The sequence below is a fragment of the Octopus bimaculoides genome, chromosome 11 (genome assembly GCF_046866305.1).
Source record: "Octopus bimaculoides isolate indiv1 chromosome 11, ASM4686630v1, whole genome shotgun sequence".
Classification (NCBI taxonomy): Eukaryota; Metazoa; Mollusca; class Cephalopoda; order Octopoda; family Octopodidae; genus Octopus; species Octopus bimaculoides.
In genome coordinates, this window is record NC_142938.1 from 40,067,006 (window position 1) to 40,091,284 (window position 24,279).

The window sequence follows — 24,279 nt, forward strand, 5'->3', positions numbered from 1 at the left end:
CCTCTCTTGTTCTTCATCATTTCTGTTTTTCTCTCCCACCCTTTCCCTATTCTTCTCTCCCTTTCACCGTTCCCTCTCTCTCTCTCACTCTTCCTCCTTGACTCTCTCGTCGCTGACACGTGACGAAAGGGGTTCTCTCTTTCTGCCCACTACCTTCCTAAAGAAAAGACGTGTTTTATCTGTCTCTTCTCTCAGTGCACGTTTACCTAGCATTCATAATAATTTTTCTATCATCTTGGCTCAACAGCCCTCACCGTTTGTTTTCACTGTCTTGTTCTCACTGTCCTGTTCTTGTTTACACTTTCACCCTCCGCAAAAAATTCCAAATTCTATTTAATTTGCTTTACGAGAAGGACTGTTCCAACGAAGTCGCATATTGTCCTTGCCTTTGAAACGCGGAGTAGATGGAACAGGGAAAACTGCCGAAGGGGTATACTCTTTATGTTGCATGTCTCGTTTCTCTGTTTGTTTTTTTCGTTGTTCGAAAAAAGTTTGTTTTCTGTTTTCGTTTTCATGTTTTTGTTTCTCATTGTGTTTAACGTTTTTTAGATGTCCTGTACCCATATATGCATGTATGTATACATATAGATGTAGGTATGTACATATATCTATGGATATATGCATATATTTATATATTATTTATATTATTATATGATTGAACGCCACGCATCCTTTTCCAAGTATATATCATCATCATCATCGTTTAACATCCGCTTTCCATGCTAGCATGGGTTGGACGATTTGACTGAGGACTGGTGAAACCGGATGGCAACACCAGGCTCCAATCTGATTTGGCAGAGTTTCTACAGCTGGATGCCCTTCCTAACACCAACCACTCAGAGAGTGTAGTAGGGGCTTTTACGTGTCACCCGCACGAAGGCCAGTCAGGCGGTACTGGCAACGGCCACGCTCAAAATGGTGCATTTTATGTGCCACCCGCACAAGAGCCAGTCCAGGGGCACTGGCAACGATCTCACTCGAAAATCCTACGAAGGCCAGTCAGGCGGTACTGGCAACGGCCACGCTCAAACTGGTGTATTTTATGTGCCACCCGCACAAGTTGCCAGTCCAGGGGCACTGGCAACGATCTCGCTCGAAAATCCTACAAAGGCCAGTCAGGTGGTACTGGCAACGGCCACGCTCAAAATGGTGTATTTTATGTGTCACCCACACAAGAGCCAGTCTAGGGGCACTGGCAACGATCTCGCTTGAAAATCCTTACACATGTCACGGGCACAAGTGCCAGAAAGGCGACGCTGGGCACAAGGTGCTATCCCGATTTCGCTTTCGCTTACCTCAATAAGTCTTCGCAAGCTGTGTTTCGTGTCCAATGGAGACGACATTGGCACAGGTGCCAGTCGTCGAATTTAGTTCGATTTCACATGCCTCAACAAGTCTTTGCAAGCGGAGTTTAGTGTCCAATGTAGGAAAGGTACGCATAAGTGGGCTGGCTACACCCCTGGCAGAGGCCTTGGATTTAGGTCTCACTTGGCTTGTGTAATTCATTTCCCAAATAAAGTGCTCTAATGAAACTCTAAGGTGTTAGTCAGACACTCAACTATGAATCCACTGCATCTTAGAGCAAAAACAGCTCTAAGCTAATGAAGTTCATAAGATAATTGTTTATTCATTTGTCATCTCACTTTCTTATGTGTGTGTGTATTTATATATATAAATGAGTGGATTTGGTAAACAAGAACTGCATGAAGCCCATTGATTGTGTGTGTGTTTGTGCCTCCTTGTTTTGTGAATTATGTGATAGTTGTAAAAGAGTATGAATAGTAGGGGTAGGCTTGTAAGCCTAAATAGTTAATAAATTTGGCCAAAAGGACTGAATAAGGATGTAGAGGAATGTGTTATGGACTCACTGAATAGATTGAAAGGTAGTGGCTAGCTTGTAAACAGTTAATCAGAACTACCATAAGAGTAAATAGTAACATGACCTAGTTCTTCTGAACTATGCCTATCTCTTGTCCAGTAAGGTCAAAATCAACCTATAGCTATTTTTAGAACAGAGTTCAAGATGCATATACGACAATTCAAACGGAATAAACTCTCCATCTGTTAGGATGTGAAAAATAGCAGTCAATTTGCCCTGAAGAGGTTTTTTGCTTTTTTCAACCTCATAATGCACTTAAATGTGTAAATATGGATAGGAGCAATGAACTGAAATGCAGTGTAGGCAACATGAATGAACTCATAAATTTGATTGGAGCAATTAAGAGTATGAAGACCGGGAAAGCCCCCGGCCCATCAGGAATCACTGCAGAGATGCTCAAAATATCTGGCAGTGTTGGCTATAGCCTAGTCACCCGTATTACGAACCAGGTGATACACGAAGGAGTCATACCCAATGACTGGTGTAGCAGCATCATAGTCAACTGCTACAAAGGTAAAGGTGACGCTTTAGATACAAATAATTACAGAGGCATCAAGCTGTTAGATCAGGTTATGAAAGTTACAGAGAGGGTCATAGCCCAACTAATTAGGGAGCGAATCAATTTAGATGAGATGCAGTTTGGGTTCGTGCCAGGTAAAAGCACTACTGATGCCGTATTTCTAGTGAGACAGCTGCAGGAGAAATACCTAGCTAAGGATAAACCTCTGTACCTGGCTTTCGTTGACATGGAGAAAGCCTTTGACAGGGTCCCCCCGATCCCTTATCTGGTGGTCAATGAGGAAACTTGGGATAGAAGAATGGTTAGTGCGAGCCATGTACAGAGATACTGCCAGTAAGGTGAGGGTGGGAAATGAGTACAGCAATGAATTCCGGGTAGAGGTAGGGGTCCACCAAGGTTCCGTCCTCAGCCCCCTCTTATTTATCATAGTCCTCCAGGCAATCACAGAGGAGTTCAAGACAGGTTGCCCCTGGGAGCTCCTCTATGCTGATGACCTTGCCCTAATTGCGGAGTCACTATCAGAACTAGAGGAGAAGTTTCAGGTGTGGAAGCAAGGTCTAGAATTGAAGGGCCTTAGAGTCAACCTAGCTAAAACCAAAATCCTAATAAGTAGGAAGGTAGATAAAACACAAACCCCTTCAGGTAGATGGCCCTGCTCAGTATGTAGAAAAGGAGTAGGTAGTAACTCTATAAGATGTACCCGGTGCAAGCTATGGACACATAAGAGGTGCAGCAACATCAAAGGCAGGTTAACTAGCAAGTTAGTTTTTGTTTGTGGCAGATGTTCAGGTGCAATAAAGACTGTAAACAAACAGGAAACAACTTCTATCTCATTCCAGGGTGAAAAACTAGAGGTAGTCGATAGCTTCCGCTATCTGGGCGACCGAGTTAGTAGTGGGGGTGGGTGAGCTGAAAGTGTAGCTGCTAGAATAAGAATAGCCTGGGCAAAGTTTAGAGAGCTCTTACCCCTGCTGGCGACAAAGGGATTCTCACTCAGAGTAAAAGGCAGACTGTATGACGCATGCGTACGAACAGCCATGCTACATGGCAGTGAAACATGGGCTGTAACTGCTGAGGACATACGTAAGCTCGCAAGGAATGAAGCCAGTATGCTCCGTTGGATGTGTAATGTCAATGTGAATACCCGTCAGAGTGTAAGTATCTTGAGAGAAAAGCTGAACATTAGAAGCATCAGTTGTGGTGTGCAAGAGAGACGATTGCGCTGGTATGGACATGTGGTGAGAATGGATGAGGATAGCTGCGTGAAAAAGTGCCACACCCTAACAGTTGAGGGAACCCGTGGAAGAGGTAGGCCCAGGAAGACCTGGGCTGAGGTGGTGAGGCAAGACCTTCGTACATTGGGCCTCACCGAGGCGATGACTACTGACCGAGACCTTTGGAAATGTGCTGTGCGTGAGAAGACCCGGCAAGCCAAGTAAGATCGTTGCCAGTGCCCCTGGACTGGCTCTTGTGCGGGTGGCACATGAGATGCACCATTTTGAGCGTGGCCGTTGCCAGTACCACCTGACTGGCTCCCGTAGGATTTTCGAGTGAGATCGTTGCCAGTGCCCTGTGGTTGGCGTTAGGAAGGGCATCCAGCTGTAGAAACTCTGCCAAATTAGATTGGAGCCTGGTGTTGCCATCCGGTTTCACCAGTCCTCAGTCAAATCGTCCAACCCATGCTAGCATGGAAAGTGGACGTTAAACGATGATGATGATGATGAGGATAATAAATGAATTGATTATTGTGTGTATGTATTCTCCATTTTCTTTGTATTGTTAAACTTTTTCTCCGATATCGAAAACAATGGAAATCTCTATAGCAACAACTGGATTTCCAGAAGTGTAAGGTACTAATATTGAAGAAGAATCAATGATGAACACTAGTGCACATACGCAAGTAGAATTCTCCAGTATCATTAACCAATATAGTGCTAAACTGGTATACACTTGGATAATATATCTCAAAGAAAAAAAACTTCTTTCCATACAGACATATATTTATATATATATATATATATATATATATATATATATATAATAATATTAGGGACAAAATCCAAAATTACAGATTAAAATATATATAAATATATAGTTTTAGGGAAAAGAACCAAGTTTCATGAACTCATCGATGAAAATCCACTATCACATATAGAAAAATTAATAATTAAAAGCACAATAAATGAGTATAATATAATACAAAGTAAATATCATATCTTTATCTTATGATATTTACTTTGTATTATATTATACTCATTTATTGTGCTTATAATTATTAATTTTTCTATGTGTGATAGTGGATTTTCATCGATGAGTTCATGAAACTTGGTTTTTTTCCCTAAAACTATATATTTATATATATATATATATATGAATGTATTTTTATGTGTATGTATACACACACAGTACAGTTTGAAATTTATTTTATATACTGCATATATATGCTTGCCTAGTTAACTGTTAGTCTTCCTCAAATAATGTTGTCCAATTCTGTGTGAACATATTCAAATGCATGGTCAACTTTCACTGAAGGAGTATGTGTGTGTGTTGATATGGTGGCTAAACTTGTTCTGTAAATTGCCAATTTGGTTGCAAATTAATTTTCGAAATATTCTTGTATAATTCTACTTTTAGCATGAAATTAATTAAAAGCTTGTATGTAGACACAACCTTCTGCATTCCTGAGGCCTTTCATGTTCCAACTCGAACACAATCATATGAAGCTATCCTTTCCGAAGTCACAAAGCATTTTAAGAAAGATGACAATAATTACGTATGCATCTTTTCTAAAACCGGATTTGGTTATGAACACCTGCTAGAGAAACTGGCTAAAGCTTTCAGAATGAAAGTAAGCTTTATTTGGCATTATTATGTTCACCTTTGTTGTTTGCATTGTTTTTCTGTTTCTTTACTTGTTTTTGCTTGTGAAGGAGAATATTAGAACTATTGATCTCATTTCTTCCATCTGTAGTATGTTTGATCAGTCTGATCTTTGTCATCGGGTGATTTATATAGGTTAGAGTGAAAAGAAGCTTTTAATTCAATGTTTCTAAACCATCTTTTTTATTATTATTCTAGACCCCTTTTTCATTTAATTTAAAAAAAAAAAAAACTTGGAAAGCATGCAGTCCACCATGGAGTAATGATAGGTTGGGTATCAAGTTATAGAAAATCTGCTTCGATGAATTCCGTCTGACTCATGCATGCATGAAAATGTAGACATCCATATGATTTTGTGTGTGTGTGTGTGATCATCATTTAACATCCGTTGTCAATGGTGGTACAGCATAGGTTGGACAGTTTGACCAGGGCTGGTAAGCTGGAAGGCTGCACCAGACTCCAGTCTGATTTGACATGGTTTTCTATGGCTGGGTGCCCTTCCTAATGCCAACCACTCCAAGAGTATAATAAGTACTTTTACGTGCTTCTGGCACAGGTGCCATTTGCATGACACCAGCATCTGCCACGACTGCAATTTCTCAAGCACAACATAATGCCAAAGGTCTTGATCATTGCCTCCATGAGGTTCAACACTCAAAAGGAACTCGGCCACTTTGCCTCCATGAGGCTGTTATGATGATAATGAAATGTCAGTGTGTGTGTATGTTTCTAGCCATGTATCTCCCATATAGCCAGACACTTGTGTTTGTCTCTTACTTGAGCTTTCCAACAGCTGTCATAGAGCCACCTTCCCCTCTCAAATACTCTCTATTTAGTAGTAGGAGCTTGTTTCCTTTTCCTCTCCTCCTTTTCACGTATGTGTGTGTGTGTATGTATATATGTATGTTTATGTGTATATGTACGGTTGTATATATGTATATATATATATATATATATGTAGAATACGAGAATTTTAATGGAGATAAGGCTCCAGTATATAATACAACTGTTTTTTTTTGCTTGTATATGAGCTAAAGATTAATAAAATTTGGTATAAGATAAAAATTTCAGATATTAGTCTTAAACATTCAGACAAGCAAATTCATAAATCAGATGTGTGACATGAGATATTATTCCATTCAAATAACCACATATTTATATTAAGACATAAATGATAAAGATGTAGAAATATAAGAATATAAACATAGAAAATATAACGAGTCCCATGAAAGTAGAAAATATAGTTAGAATGTGTGTGTGTGTGTAATATGTAAAGGTAAGATCAAGGTGTAGGAAGTTAGTAAGCTTTGAGCAGTCCATAGAAGATATAAAAACAATTTTCAGGAACAAGAGTGGTTTATTGACATAGAAGGTTGTAAATTATTCCCATATCGAAGTTCAATAAGCCTAGAAAAGTTATTTTATAATTTATGATTAGCAGCTGGGGTTCCTGTGTATGCAAATAGAAATCAAAAATTAGGTAATGGAGTAGATACAATCCAGGCTACATGTTTCATTGCTAGCAGAACCTCAGAAGTAATAATTACCCAAATGAGGGGTAATCTCCTAGCTACCCATCAGGCCAAAGATACCTTAGTCAAATGAAGGTTACATTGTTGTCAACTCCATGTTAACTCACAGGAGGTGTGATTGAAAATGTGTGGAAAGCACAGTTACAGAACCAAAGGGAAAACATATTTGTTAAGAAATAATATATGGGAGTGGGTAAATGTCTAAATTTGTTAAGGAAAAGAATAAGAATACAAAAAAAGATAGGAGAAGGGTAAGGGGAACAGATTTGATATTGTTGAAGTTGGCTAAGGGACTGTCTTTGTGAATTTGAGCTGGTGTCATTTACTGGGTCTACTGTAGAATAAATGCACACATATATGCACGTACATACACGCACACTTTTGCCTGCTCCAGTATATATATATATATATAGGAAGGGCATCCAGCTGTAGAAACTCTGCCAAATTAGATTGGAGCCTGGTGTTGCCATCCGGTTTCACCAGTCCTCAATCAAATCGTCCAACCCATGCTAGCATGGAAAGCGGACGTTAAACGATGATGATATATATATATATATTTATCTATATGTATTCACATATCTCTCTCTCTCTCTCTCTCTCTCTCTCTCTCTATATATATATATATATATATATATATAATCACAACATAAGAACCAGTCCAGGGGCAAGTAAGATCGTTGCCAGTGCCCCTGGACTGGTTCTTGTGCGGTTGGCACATGAGATGCACCATTTTGAGCGTGGCCGTTGCCAGTACCGCCTGACTGGCTCCTGTAGGATTTTCGAGCGAGATCGTTGCCAGTGCCCCTGGACTGGCTTGTGCGGGTGGCACATAAAAGACACCATTTCGAGCGTGGCCGTTTTCGTGCGGGTGACACGTAAAAGCACCCACTACACTCTCTGAGTGGTTGGCGTTAGGAAGGGCATCCAGCTGTAGAAACTCTGCCAAATCAGACTGGAGCCTGGTGTTGCCATCCGGTTTCACCAGTCCTCAGTCAAATCGTCCAACCCATGCTAGCATGGAAAGCGGACGTTAAACGATGATGATGATGATGATGACAACATACGTCTATATACACATATATCGATACATGTATATACACATACTTACCTGCTCCCACTATAAACCTACATGTATACTTTCGCCTTTGCGCTTATGCCAGTAAGTACATTTGTGTATGTAAATAGTCTCACACACATACATTCATAAAATCACCTAAATACTTATATTCACAGATGTGTGAGTGTATATATATATATATATATATATATATATATATATATATATATATATATATATGGTTGAGGAGGGTAATGGATTTAACCAAACCCAAAAGATACAGGTAATACCGAATAAGTGATGTATACCGACTAGTTATGCCCCAGTCGTTGCATGAACAGGATTGGGGATTATAAGTCGTGTATTAGCGTGTGTATGTATAAATATATAAAAGGATAAAGAGAGCAATGGTAAGGTTGGAAATATATTTCTAACTTTACCATTGCTCTCTTTATCCTTTTATATATTTATACATATATATATATATATAGCAAAGCAACTTCTACTTCTATCCACAGGAATGTATACAAAGGAAAAAATTTAACCAGTCAACCACAGTTGAAACCAATGATCACAACTGTCACCACCAATGAACCTGAAGATTGCATAAATGCAAGAAAGTATACTAATTCAATAAGAATGGATATTTAATATTTCATTTGTTCTATAAGAATAGACAATTAATATTTCATTTCATTTCTTTTTACTATATTATTTTATATCTTGCAGTGTGGAAGGTGTTTATAAGCCATTTAAAATAACACACAAAATCCGTTAGATTCACTTCAACATTTAAATTTAATTTGTCAAAATATTTTCGTCGCTTTGAGACCGCGACCTGTTCACTGACAAAATTCTGTGCTGCATCTGAGACAAATTAAATTTAAATGTTGAAGTGAATCTAACGGTTTTTGTGTGTTATTTTAAATGGCTTATAAACACCTTCCACGCTGCAATTGTTTTCGTTCCAGCACACGATCTCAGATCAGGTCACTTGCTGTGCAAGTACATCTCCGTAATTTTATATCTTATATTAATATTAGATTATAAATAAAATGTGAAAAACAGACAGGGTTGGAATTCCTTTGAGTAATATATGCATGTAACATTACACATACATGTATGCATTTATGTGTATGTACTCATCCATGTCTATATCTGAGTTTAGTTGAAATATAGACACATTCCAATAGTGTATTCCATTGGACATGTTTAGTCTAACTAGGCAATTTAATGAAACAATGAAACAACATGCCATAAAGCAATGTTAGTGCAACAATAATTTCATGCATGTATTGTATGTCCTAATCAACTGATCAGTTCATACAAATTGGTTCTATTGGTTCATAATTATATGTTCCTGGGTTGTCTGTTTTTAATTGAATTAATGGTATTATGAGTCTACAGGTGTTGGTTGAATAAGCAATTTATCATGCAACATATAGTCGATGGAAAGCCTCTTGGCAATATAGTGATATCCTGTGTTGTTGAGTGTAGGTGATGATGTGTTCATCACTTAGAAGGCAATATGTAAGGATAGACACAAGTGTATGCAAGACAGTGAACAAATAGTTACCATACAGTGTAGTACGAAGTATCTCAGTGATGTTATATCGCAAACATGTGTCCCAGGGGGAAGTTTAAGTTCACTACCTGAAAATCCTGGTAATCCATAGATGCTAATCAAGTCAGTGATTATCCTAAATTGGGCAAATGTGTATTTCTTAGTATGCAAGCATCTTACTATTCTTTCTGAGAATTTATTAATGATCAATTCGCTTCTCAACAAAATGCACAGTGATTCCTCTGAGCATAATCTACACTTACTGGAAAGAGCATTGTATGGTTGTGCATGACTCCTTATGGACTAAGTCAGATCATATTTAAGCTTATTAGATTTGAGTTGCTACAGAAAATTTGCCAATGATGTTGAGTGCCTCTTGTCAACTTTGTTGAAGCTGAAGTTTCAAGATGTATATATGGAGAGGGTAGTGACAGCAATCCTGGTGGTGATTGAGATATGTAAAATGAGGAGTATGGCAATGACAAAGCGAATCTGATGGAGATTATTGTTGAGTAGCTCCAGGAGCTAGGATATGGTACAGTGGTTGTTTATGAGTAACCTCCAGGTCCCCCAATCATGCTAGATAAACAATGCTCCAGTCTGGTCTGGAAGCAGTGTTATACATACTATCATGTTTTTTTTTTGTTTTTTTTTTTACTTATGAGTAGTGTAGTGTTACAATCTGACCATTTTGGAATCAGTCATGTTTTCTGGCCTGATTGGTGTGAATACAATGAGGATAGACCATAACTATTCCAGTGAAGGTTATAATGGTGATAACAGTTAAAGAGAAGAGAATGATGATGATCACATTTGGTTTGATATGACAATTTTATTTTCTCACTAGGTTCATGTTGATGATTTTAAGAAATCTGTTTATGACACAATTCCTAAACTTAAGGATTCATTCACTACATCTGCACGAAGTACTAGAATCCACTTTCACAACACTCAGTATTGCCCACAGGTAATGAACTTATCATTATTTTCTTTTTTCTCCTATAGTTTCTTGCAAGTTTCTACTGTGCCTCCATGCTCCTGAGGTGTGTGTAGCATTTGGTTCTTATTTTTGTGGGGATTTGGGGAGTATACACTCCTCCTGTTGGTGTACTGCATCAGTTTGTTTTGTTATGGAGTTTAGTTTCTTGTAATATTAGTATATATTTTGTTGTGCATGGTATATGTAATGTAAGAGAAAGATGTCTTCTTGAAGCTTGAAAGTTGTTATTGAATTTTATTTTGTTGTACCATTTTATTATTAAGCCAGCCAGTATCCTCTAAGGCTAGTTGATTGTTTTTGAAAGTTTTGTCCTTCAGGGTAAATTTTTTTGTTTTTTAATAGTAAAGTTAAATTATCTAGAAATAAAAATATGGCTTTGCAAATCCAGGCAGGAATTATCTGTTCCAACAACTAACACATTACAAATTTCTCACTACTACCTGTTAAAAAAGAATCTATGAACTACAAGAGCAATGTTAACAGCACCAATGAAAAGAGATGTGAAAGCAACATTACTACTGCCACCACTAGTGCTGACCAAAACAACAACAACAACAGTGAGTATGGAAACAAAGAAGAATCAAATTGTCAATACAACATGGCTGAAAATATCATCCCCTGCTACTATCACACTATCAGCAGCAATGCAAATCCAAAGTTACTGTGTTCACAAACACCATGCAAAAAGAGGATGTAGTTGAATTAACATCTGAAAAATCAAAAGATGCTAAAAACCTCCTGAATAAAGAATTAAATGTTGCACAAATAATTCAAAGTTTTCAATGATGCAAAGGTGTAAGAAGAGATAATTTGAAAAATTTATAAGGAGAGAACAGCTGGCCAAAAGAGTAGCGAGCGGACAAACGCTCATGTGGTCCTTTGTTTATATCTTGTCACTGGCACTAAATTGTCATCTGTATCCAAAACACTTTATGAATAAATGTCCAAGCAATTCTGCCTGGAAATAAATTGAACAATTTATTGTTCCAAGAAATGGTAGCATAAGAAATTCGACAAGTGTTTTGTTAGTTTGTAGTATCGAAATAATTTCTCTTTGACAGAAAGATTAAATCTGCAATGGTGTTCTTAGTGGGTTAAAAAACGAAAGATGAAATTTGCATTGTGTCATAATTTATTTATTTGTTTTCTTTTCAGCTAAGAACCAAAATATCAGAATTACTTGTTATTAAAGTATCTGTTATGTGGTTTGTGGAAGGATCCAGAAGAAAGGGCTGTGTGGATGCACTTCAGTGGGTTGGCCAAAATACATGCCGTGTATGTTATTCCTTTCATCCATCATTTGAAGAAGTTCAAGCTCTTGTTAGATATTTGAAACCTGAAAATGTCCTTCCAAATGTCTGTCCTCAATGTTATACTTTAGAGCAGGTATGTATAACTACTTTAACCCTTTCACATTCAAACCAGTCATATCCAGCCCAAATATTCTATTTGTTTTATGTTCAAACCAGCCAGATCTTTCTTCTCAAACCGACCCTACAGTGCCACTTTAAAAATAAAACAATCACACCATCGAAATCTCGAAGCTATGAAATAATGCATGATTAATTGAAACAATGTGAATCAATAAACATTACATTTGACAGTGTAATCTGTATGCTAAAGAATTAATGTTAATATATATTCTATTAATATCAGTGAAGATTACAATGTTGTTGTTGTTAACCTCAATCAGCTATAATCTAACAAATCTGATACAAAACATCCAAAATATAATTCCATTTTTTTTTCTTTTTAGTCATAGTATATTTAGGACTACATTATCCACTGTGACCTGTTTTTTTTTAAAGATAACTGTGTGATTTGAGGGGGAATTGGCTGCTGTTTCTACCAAATAGAATGACTTTATAGAGTCCCTTGACTTGAGAGTATAATGGTTAAGAATAGATGTAGCAGCTGTTTTCATATATTGTATGAATAAAATAAAATACAATTTCATTATTGCTATAAATTGTAGCATAGTGCATGTATTGAAATATGATGGAGCTGAAATATTAATTGTGGAAGACAAAATAGATAATGCAGACAACAAGGATGACCAGTAAAGCAGCTTTCAAGTTGATAGTTCATAAAACATTAGGATAAAAGCAGTTCCAAAATCAGCTAGTTTTTGTCTTTAAACATTTTGATGCCAGCCCACCCGAGGCTGCCCTTGGTTCTCTGATACAAACTTCATGTTTAAAATGATCTAAATTAAAACCTGCTTTCAAAATTTCATGTTTATGTTTCAAACACCAGTTCAGTTATGACAGTTATTTTACTACCTTCGTCATTATTTTCAAAATTAGTTGAAACGGAGACAGTAAAATATGGTAAAAGAGTTGAGGGCCAGTACTTTGTCAGTTAAATTTCTGCTAAGTGTTGCTTAACCTTTAACATACTGCATTTTCTCTAGAATTGTTTCCCCTGCGATTGTCTTGTTAGTACAGGGGAGAAAACTCATCCGTGACATGATGCATCTACATTTACACATGCTTATATCTGTTGAAACTATAACTAGCTGAATTTTTTAAAATCTACTTATTTGTTTTTTTAATGTATAAATGCTTTAGCTGTTAAAATACTGTCTGTTTCATACATGCTTCAGTTGTTATCAAAGTATGTTAAAGTTGACTTTATCATATTCTATCTCTAGTTAGTGCTTTGAATGTACAGTGAGTTTTCAGTGTGTTTGATGTTGTTAGTTTCAAGGATAAGATGAACGTTGTAGAAGACAGACAGAGGTAAATAAATAGTTTTCTTGATGAAAGATATTCAGCTTTTAATGGAATGAGCTTAGACTGAACTTGTCTGTGATGTAGAATTGTTGGCATTGCTAAAGTGTAGGTCTTCCTCTTACCATTCCTGTTAACATCCAACATCATTAGAAAGCAAGGTGAAGTTGTCAGATTCTATAAAAATGTATACTAATTGTTATTTTTTTATCATCATACTATCACCAGAAAAGTTCTCTTTCAAAGCTTCACACTTATTCCTTGACATATTGGCCTGAAGATTAACAAGACAAAGTGAAATGAATCAGGCGCTCGTATTGAGAACATCTAGTGTGCACCTTTTGAGGTACAAATTAAAATTTATAGAATAATATAAAAGACATACCATATAACATAAATACTTCCTTTATACTTCTGTTGAAATACTTTCATTATTAAATATGTTTGTTCTTTCAACAGAAGTGAATATACTGTCAGTTCATTATAACAAATATAGTATTTTAGGACCAAAAGCATTCCATTTTTTTCTCAGTTCATATTTCCATTCAGTAATGACAATATCTATGAATTATCCTCACTGGTTCTTCATATACAATAATTCAAATAGTATTTTTGACAACAGAACTATTATATAGTTCTATATTTAAGAGATGAGGAATTCTGTATATTATTTACATAAATTACATTCAACGGATATTTGTCCTCATCTTGTTTGTTGTTAACACAACATTTCGGCTGATATACCCTCCAGCCTTCTTCAGGTGTCTTGAGGAAATTTTGAACCTGGGTTCTCATTCCTAAGGTATTTTTCGATGCTGTTGTTATTATTATTACTATTATAATTAATATTCAGGTCACTGCTTGGAATCGAACTCGGAATCTTGGGGCATATGGCGTTGTGGTTAAGAATCTACGGGCATATGGCGTAGTGGTTAAGAGCGCGGGCTACTAACCCCAAGATTCTGAGTTCGATTCCAAGCAATGACCTGAACACTAATAATAATAGTAATAATAATAATAATAACAACATCGAAAAATACCTTAGGAATGAGAACCCAGGTTCAAAATTTCCCCAAGACACCTGAAGAAGGCTGGAGGGTATATCAGCCGAAACATTATGTTAACAACAAACAAGATGAGGACAAATATCCGTCAAATGTAAAGAACTATTATATTCTGACCTTCTTTATTTAAGTTTGATGTGTAGAACACTAAAGGACACATGTCTGATGACTGTACTGTGATGTACATTTAATGTATTAGCACCCTCATAGAAAACTGTAACATCATTATAATGATTACAACTCAGATCATAACTTAGACATTACACATTGTGGCTTGGACTTAATATAACTTACTTCTGCTTATGCTATCTCAAATATAGCAATGCATTTGACTGGGGTGGGGATATGTAACATTGAGTTCTCTGTGTATGGTACACACTCTTAATATATGAATTAAAAATCTATAAATAAGTAAGTATAAAAATCTGAAAGAAAAGTATGTATTATACACAAATATTGCCCCACTCACATTCTGGAGTTGATTTAATCAACTCACCTCTCTCCTTCAAATTTATAGCCTTATGCCTATGTTAGAAACACTCATTATTAGAGCAGTAGATTTTCAGAATCATTGCATATAATGTTGTATGGTATTTGTTCTGGCTCTGTACATTCTGAGTTCAACATAGCCCTTTATCCTTCCAGAATTAATAAAATAAAATATCAGTCATATACTGGAGTTATGTTTGACTGTTCCCACACCACAAATTTTGGTCTCCTGCCTACATTAGGCGGGGAGGGGGTTGGTAGAATCATTACTGCATTTATTCTGACCCTTTAGATTCTTTGTGAAAATCCAGGCCCAAGTCAATTGTGCATTTTAACTTTCTAGGGTGGATAAAATACCAGTCAAATATTGGAGTTGATATAATTGACTATTTCCTTCTATAATTTCCTACATAGGCACCAGAAGGTGGTCTATGTAAAAAAGTTATTATAACCATCATCATAATGACACCAGTTAATACTAAATTCTACTGCACCACCAGGTTGGTATCCCTCCTTGTTCCTGAGGTGGATTCAACCTTATCATTTGGAAATATGTGATGCTGTTTGTATAATATATCAGCTGTGCTTTCTTGATTTGCTGTATGAAATTTGTGCTATATCAGTTGTCAATTTATTAGGGTGGTTGGTCATTGCAACTCGCATTTGTTGTCTAGTGAGGTCTGTTGTTTAGACTCAGGTCATCATGATCCACTAGATCTATGCTCATAGACATTCCAGCTGTGACCATCCTGCCTTTTATTCAGACATAAGGGTTACATTTTTAGTGTCCATCACTTTTAATTTGAGCTGGGAGGATATTTGACTCCTTTTTTCAGCTAAATGAGTGACCACTTGAAAGGTTGTGAATTGTGTTGTAGTTTTGGATGATAATTATGTAGAATATGCATTGTGTCTGTTGTGTAATGAAATATTTGATGAGAGTGCAAGAAGTTCTGCATGAGTTGATGTGATTGAGTTGAATTGAATTGAATCACCACAAGCAGTATTATTATTATTATTTATTATCATTATTAAGACTCAAATAAAACTCAATAAGATTCTGGATGAGTCCAAACCAAAGAAACAGCAGCAGCATTGTTCATCTAATGACAGCCAACTTGGAATGATGAAACTTAAGAAAGTTCCAGAAATCTGTAAGTATGTTAATTAGGATTCTTTTTATGATCTTCCAGTTTACTTTTGTTTTCAGAAAGACTCTTTTAACTCCCTGCTAGCCAGCACTATGTCAAGCCATGCAACCCATGCCAGTTAAATGATGAAGATAATGTGCACTTATGTCAACCTGATGGTAAAATATATGCCCTTGTTACTTGCACATCCACCAGAAGATACATTCCTCATTTCTTTCCTGCTTTCAAACATCTTCCACATTCAGTCCCATGTTTCAGTACTGTGCTACAGCACATTATGTACACAAGCATCATACAATCTACCTTTCATTCAAATAGTGAACTCCTCTGTTGCCAACTAAGATATTAGCTCACTCAACTTCCACCATGGCTACTAGGGCCATGCTTTTAGGGCACCCACCTCCACTGCTAATTTGATCACAGAGATAACAGAAGTTACCAATACTTTGATGGAGCTTTCCTAGCCATTACTTTCAACTACTCTTGTGCATATGCTAAATATAGTCTTCCTTGTTTCTCTTGTGCACTCACAGTTTATATACACCATCTGGAATACTCACAGACATGCTCTGCAATTCCATGTTACGGCCTAGAAAACTGGAATAAACAGTAGCAAGCTGAGGACTGAGCCAGTTTCCTCACTGATCTTATTGGTCTCACCATCCTCGTAACTATTATTATTATTAAAGTGATGAGCTTTCAGAATCGTTACCACGCTGGACAGCATTTCTTCTGATTTAACATTCTGAGTTCAAAGTTCAAATTCAGTTTTGCAATATTCCTGATATAAATTACCCAATCTACCTGCCTGTGACCTCACCATACTTTTTGGGGATTTCTACCTACTTCCTTTCTGCATATTAAGCATGGTAATTTCCTTACAAATAGTCCTTTTTCAGTTACTCTGTTATGGCTTGGTGAACTACTGTTAATTTCCTACAGGCATTTGTTTAATTATAGTTTAACCTCATGAAGTCAAAACAAAGTTTCTTTTTGAAATAGCCATCACTAGTGGGAGGTATTAACCATCTCGACTATGCAATATCTTTGAAGTGGCAAGGGATAATATTAGCTACAGTTGTCATCATTTTGTTACTGAAGCCACTTCAACTGCCACTGTTGTTGTTTAATCATCAAACAGCTCTAATTTAACTACCTCACAAATGTAACTAATCAGATGCTTCAGAGAAACTTGTTAATTTTGCATTTTGGTTATTTAAAGCTTTAATCTAGAGCTCATATTGAACGCACCACTTTGCAGTAGTGGATTCTGCAGTTTCACATTCCTTGCATGTTGTGCATTAAAATATGATCAAATGCTTTGGTTATGACTATAAAGCAGAAAGCAAGCTGAGCTTAGTTCATTTCTGCAAGATTGACTATCCAAAACAGAATTTTAGTCAGGGAAGATAAACCTAGAATTAAAAGGCCTCAAGGTAACTTATCAAAGGCCAGGGTGTTCGTAGGAAAGAAGACAGGACCCAGGTATTATCTAGAAAATGGCCTTGCTTGAAATGCAGAAAAGAAATAGGTATAAATTCCAGATGATGTACAGAGTAAAAGCTATGGACAGACAAGAGATGTTATGGAATTACAGACCAACAGAGAAAGTAAGCTTCGTATGTGACAAGTGTACTGGAACAGTACTACAATATGCACACCAGAAATAGATCCTCTTAAATGCCAGGATAGCTCATTAGAAGTCAACAGTTTCTAGTATAGTAGCCAAGGTAAAAATGAGTTAAAAACAGTTCATGGAACTATTACCAAAGGTTTTTTTTTCTGAATAAAGGTCAGATTGAATAGTGCTTGTGATAGAACTGCAATGTTGCATGATAGTGAGATATGAACCTTGAGAAGATTAGAAAGATTTGAAACATGCATGTTCTGATAGATGTGTAATGTTGGTGTACATGAATGTTTGAGAGCAAATGAACAAAACTAAAAATCAAGTATGATAGGAATCATGAGTAGTGTGCTAGAGAGGAGGCTGTTCTGGTACAGGCATGTTATGTATATGGAGAATGGCTGCTTAGTGGAACTTGTAGAAGGAGACCAAAGAATACTTGGGATGAAATAGTGGAGGCTGACATGAAAATGCTGCATCCCATGGAGGAAATAACAAAAGACTGATTGGCAATATGCAGTGCCACAGAAGACCTGTCCATCCATGGTAAAATACACCTTAACACAAGGATAGTGTTTAAGAAGCTGTGATATATATTCCATCAAGCCTACCTTACCATCCTCTAATCTCAGGTCTTCTCCACTCACCCATGATCCAGTCTCTTCATCATTCATACTTCTTCCATCTCATCTGTCATATTTGTTCCATTGTACTACCAACCAGCACATTCTCCTGGGTTAGCTCTATTGCCAACCAACACCTACTCTTGCCTTTATCTCACTTCTCACCCTTAAACCTCTGCGGTGCCTTCAACCTTCTCTCTATCACAGTGTTCTTGTTGCATCCACCTACTGCTCTCACTACTCTCTTTACATCCTTCCTATCTGGGATGCTTTCTCTCCTCTTTCCCTTCCCTTCTATGGTACCCTCCAGCTTCTCTTGCCTTTAGTTACTCTTTCAAGACCATCCTAGTCTATTTCTCCCTTCCTGTCTTCTTTCCCTTATACCTTCCATCCATACCTCTCATGTTAGATATCCTTAGATCTCCCCTACACAACCCACCCTATCACCTTTCCATTCTGATTCCACCTTCCTTTTTCTCAATAGCTCCTGACTTTAATCCTTCCCTTACCTCTCTGCCCATCCTGTTACTCTATCCACTACTACTCTATCACAACTATAAATCTCTTCTCATTTTACTTTACTCTCCCTCAGTTATAGGGACCATATTAGGCTCTCACTAGTGCTGGTACTGCAAAAGAGCACCCAGTACACACTGAAACTAATTGCTTTTAAGAATGATATCTGGTCATAGAATCCATGCCAAAGACATTAGAGCATGACATTGTCTTCTGACTCGTTAGATCCCATTCAACTGTTTAACCCATGTCAGTATGAAAGATGGATGTTAAATGGTGATATAATTTTTGTTGTTTATTTACTGTTAAATGTACCCCACTGGATGATAAATTCAAAATACATACTCATATATAGGCGCAGGCCGAAATGCTTAGCGGTATTTCGTCTGCCTTTACGTTCTGAGTTCAAATTCCGCCGAGGTCGACTTTGCCTTTCATCCTTTCGGGGTCGATAAATTAAGTACCAGTTACGCACTGGGTCGATGTAATCGACTTAATCCCCTTGTTTGTCCCCTCTATGTTTAGCCTCTTGTGGGCAATAATGAAATAAGAAGCTTGCTTCCCAACTACATGATTTAGGGTTCAGCCCCACTGTGTGGCATCTTGGACAGGTGTGTTCTACTATCTGACCAAAGCCTTGTGAGTGGATTTGGTAGACAGAAACTGAAAGAAGCCTGTCATAATATATGTGTGTGTGTATGTCTTTGTTTGTCCCACAATCACCGCTTGACAACCGGTGATAACTTAGCAGTTTGGCAAAAGAGACTGATAGAATAAGTTCCAGACTTAAAAGAGAAATAAGTACCGAGGTCAATTCATTCAACTAAAAATTCTTCAAGGTGGTGCCCCAATCTAATGACTGAAACAAGTAAAAGATAATGCCCAGGCTGACCAATTACAAATCAGCTTACTTCCTGTGGTTGATTCACATATTTTTTCTCTTCTCCATGGGTGAGGCGGAAATGTTTAAAAATTATTTTAAAAGAAAATGAGATATGTTTGTATGCTGATACAAAGATTATGTTTACTTTTTATGTTAAAATGGATTCTATTATTTTTTGACAGCTTATCCTCCCCGAACAAGTGTTTCCTTTGGTGACTCTGAGAGTTCATATAATCAAGAGTCACAGATCTCGATTTCAGAGAGTACCAGCAGTAACGAAAACGAAAATATGTCATCAAGTTGTGATGTTCAGGGAGTTGAGAGTGACAGTGTGATGTTACAAAGTCATGGAACCCCAAGAGATATATCTGAAGAAAGTACATCACATTATACCAAACTGAGAGATAAATTTAAAGACAAGATATCACAACATAGCAATACTTACAGAGAAATGTCTAGTGATATGACATCACAAAGCAATAACAGCAAACAGGTTATGTCCAACAACAAACTATCACAGCAGTATAACTCACATGAAGAAACCTTAGAAAGTGTAACATCACATCATTGTAATAGCCAGAGTCACTCATTAGAAAATATGTCACAAAATTCCATTCCATGTGAATTCATGTTGCCCACTATGGCAGCAGAACAGATAAGAGATATTTCCCCAAAACATGTAACTGAATTAACTCACATGTCACCAAAACCTGTATCCAGTAACCAGGGTAACATGTCACCAAAATATACAGAGAGTAATAAAGATATGTTAACTATGAAATCACCAAGAGATAAAGAAGACAAGGAAAAATTATTGTCTGATGCTCCATTAGAACAGTCAGAAGAAGAAAAATACAAAACCCCAGAAGGAAATGGAAATTATGTAAATTACCATCAAATGTCTCCAAACAATATCTATACTAAAAACTACACAGAACAAAATGAAGTGAAAAAAATTACAAGTCAAAACCAAAGTAAAGTTCTTGATCAGAAAGAGGCCACAGACAATCAAAGAGATACAAAGATTTATAAAGATCAACTAGTAAACCTCAGTCAAATTTTCAGGCCATTATATTATTTTGGTGGTAATAGCAGTCAGACAGATCCAGGTTCTATACAGCATATCATGAAAAAGTCATTTGATTCTAAAGATTCCAGTAAAAATATACCAGAGACAAAGCTTAATGTTGATGATAAATCCTCTGATTGCATTAGTGATGGTAAAAGCAAAGCTATAGCATTACAAGATGGACCTCTTTCAAATAACAGTCATAGTTCTAGTTTTGATCATTCCGTTTGCAAGATTACTGAGAAGAGTAAAAGAATGTCTGAGACCTCTCCAAGTAAGAATAAGTCTGAAATTCAGAGTTCAGCATCAAGTGGTGTTACCAAAAGTTTTTCTCTTGCCATGAATAAAGAAGTGACTTCTATGTTCAGTGTTGATGAAGATAATAATACAATAAATGAAAGTTTGAAGAGTGAAACAAGTTGCTCTATCCCAGAAGTAAGTGCAGGAGGCAATAATACTGGGAACATCTGTTGCATGTCTAAAGAAATTCCATCTGATAAAACTGTTTCTCAGTCAATTCCTGCTTCTTCTCAACTGGGTAAACGAAAGCATGAAACAATAGCTTCTTGTGATGATAATTGCAGTAATCACAAGAATGTTTGTGACGTTCAGTTGGTAAATAATGTGGAGTCTTTTATTTCTCATTCTACTGTTTTAGAAAATTGCACTGTTGAAGAAAAGCCGGTTAATCAAAATTCCCTTAAAAGTAAGCACAGGATAAATCTAGATTCTACAACTTCAGCACAATCAACATCTATTAATACGTCTCAGAGCAATTCAAATGGGGAAGTATTGTGCAAAAGCAGGGAAGATAATCAACCAATAGAGAAAAGCTTGTCACAGACCACTATAGTCATTAGCGACTCTCAAAATAGTGAGTGGGATCCAGATTGTGAGAATAAAAATTTAAGTGAAAGTCAAGAAACAATGCCACCAAGTCCCTTTTCAATATCTTCAAGCTCTGAATCTTTGCTGTCACCAAAGACATTAGAGAGGATGTCATCGCTTCATAACAACTGTGATAATAATAATCTTCCTGTTAACTGCCACGATAACGTTACAAGTCCTCACAACTCATCTAGTCAGGATGAAGTCATAATTATTGAGAAAAAAATCCCACGTTTTGTAATAGACTAGTACTAATAAGGGAGAACTTTTGTTCTACAGTTAGGAAGTTTTTATGAGAATATAGTTTGGGAATTACTGTAACAATAATTTTTTTTAAAAACCTCCTTTATACTTAAAAACTGTATAAAGTAATTTTTACAAAGACTTTCAAATATATATATATATATATACAGGTCGTTATCGACTTATGACCAATTGACTTTACGACAATTGGCACGCCAGCTTCCAGCAGCAATAATAAATAGTCCAGCTGAAATCTGATGGGTTTAATTTCTTAGAAATTAACCCATCTACGGATGATGTCAGCCAACAAATGCTTCTCCTAGGTTTGGTTATCGATTGTCACTGTATTGGATGACTATCCTGACATGGAGACATCGAGAACTGCTTAAGACTAACGCCAGTATAGTAGTATGATATAGAATGCTGTGTGTGACCTTTACCTGAAAATGTACCATAAGAATGTAAAAATATAAAACAAAGCCATGTAGGCCTATAGGCCAACTTACAATCAATCAGAACCAATTGTGGTTGGAAGTTGACGATGACCTGTATTTCTTTTTTGTATCTGGTTTGCAAGATTCTTGATGTGAATTTGTGTGTTGAAGCATATTTTGTTGTATCTGGAGAGAGTAATTTTGTCTTTATGCCTTATTAACTAACACATTTACTGGTCTAATTTCCATTCAATTTGTTTATATATATTTTTTTCTTCCAGAATTTTCCTTACTTCTTGCAACCTTCTCAATAGTTGTTGACTGTCCGTTATTGGAGCTGTAGTCCTTTTGTTTATTTGTGCACATGTGTATGTATTCTACATATTCATTTTTGTGTGTACCTGTCTCCTTGTGTGTGCATGTTTGAATGTGTCTATGTATGTGTGTATCTGTGTGTGGAGTGTGTGTGTGTATATGGCCATGTTTCCATCTACTTTTGTGTGTGCTTGTCTGTCCATATCACCTCTGTACCTATCTATCTGTTTTCCTACATATCCATTTACCTATGTATGTATATTGTGGGTATCACTACTTTCTATGTGTATTTCCTATTTAGTACAGGTGATGTTTTGTTTATGAGGCCAACTTGACATCTGCATTTTATCCGAGTAACCGAAGAACCTATCACTCAGACAAATACAGGACTACGTCCTCATAAATGAAACATCTCCCACACTAAATAGGAAATACATGTAGAAGGTAGCGATACTCAAATACATACATAGGTATATTTGTTAATAGGCTGTTATGTGGGTGTATATATATATAGGTAGATATGTAGGAAAACAGATAGATAGGTACATAGGTAATACAGACAAGCATACACAGACACACATACAAAAACATGAATATGCAAAATACGCACATGCACATAAACAAACAAAACGAACACAGCTCTGATTACAGTCAACAACTATGAGAAGATTGCAAGAAGCAATAAAAATTCTGGAAGAAAAAATATATATATAAATAAATAGAGTGGAAATTGAACTGGTGAATGTGTTAGTTAATAAGGTATAAACACAAAATTAATCTCCCCAGACACAGCAATATGTATACATAATGTCCCTCACACAAAATATCTTGCAAAATATTTCTCTTTAAAACTATATCACTCCCACAACACTTGCTGGGTCCCTAACAAAAGTATTTGGCTTAAAAAGATTTGGTTTCATAAGTTATAAATAGAAAGATACCCTATGACTTTTTCTATTTCTTACTTAGTTATTTTTCAACCCATTTACTTAAATTTTAGACAATTTCAGGATAATCCCTGATGCTGAGAAGTCAAAATGAAACAAAGATACTATATATATATAAAGATATATATATATAAACAGTTCCTATGTAACTAAGTCCATCAGACTACTAACAGTTTCAATAAGTACAGCTCACTTCAGCAAAAAGCAGAAGCACTGACAAGTATTTGTTTCTTTCATTGCTGAATTCGGCTGTTCTTTTGAGCCAGGAAAAGCAACAGCAAACCAAATCAGTATATTCTTTGTAAGAAAATCAAGATTTCATAAGCTTTGTCATGACATGAAATCAATAATTATAGATTATATACATACACGCACACCACACTTAATGTTTACATAACATGAGAATTCATGATCTGTTTTAAATGATTGCATGCAATGGATTACACTGAATGAAATTAAAATATATATTTTTCTCTAAAATGTGTTTGTTAAATTTTATGTTGATTGATCTAGTGGGCATAAGTGATGTTCTATCTTTGGATAGAACCAGCATATGCTTTTCATTTATAACCATATACAACTCTCAGGAAACGTTCCTTCTTTTTTACAATAAGTGAAATTACAGCAAATACCTCAATTTCAAAAATGTAAATTAAATCCATCTTACTTTTGATCATGCTAATACACGGAGACAGTGTAGAGAACACAGTATGGATACCACCAATTTTTATTCTTGAAATAATGATTTTTGATTTTTGTAATATAATTATGATGACCTGAAAGTTAGTAACCAAACCTATGGCAACCTGCTATTATGTGAAGGAAACCCCATTGCAAGAATCACTTGCTTATATGCTCCTATCTTG

At 36.3% G+C, this 24,279-nt stretch overlaps 1 protein-coding gene across 1 annotated transcript in view; it reads left to right on the top strand.

Annotated features, from left to right (window-relative positions):
* The window catches only part of LOC106883094 (uncharacterized), a 43,376-nt gene extending 19,483 nt beyond the window's left edge, over positions 1 to 23,893 (top strand). The window contains exons 7-11 of the mRNA XM_014933985.3: positions 5,034 to 5,247; positions 10,280 to 10,399; positions 11,588 to 11,818; positions 15,754 to 15,871; positions 19,700 to 23,893. Of these exons, the coding sequence (XP_014789471.1) occupies positions 5,034 to 5,247; positions 10,280 to 10,399; positions 11,588 to 11,818; positions 15,754 to 15,871; positions 19,700 to 21,723 (2,707 nt within the window). The 3' untranslated portion in view covers positions 21,724 to 23,893. The remainder of the gene's footprint in view (positions 1 to 5,033; positions 5,248 to 10,279; positions 10,400 to 11,587; positions 11,819 to 15,753; positions 15,872 to 19,699) is intronic.
* The last annotated feature ends 386 nt before the right edge of the window (positions 23,894 to 24,279 follow it).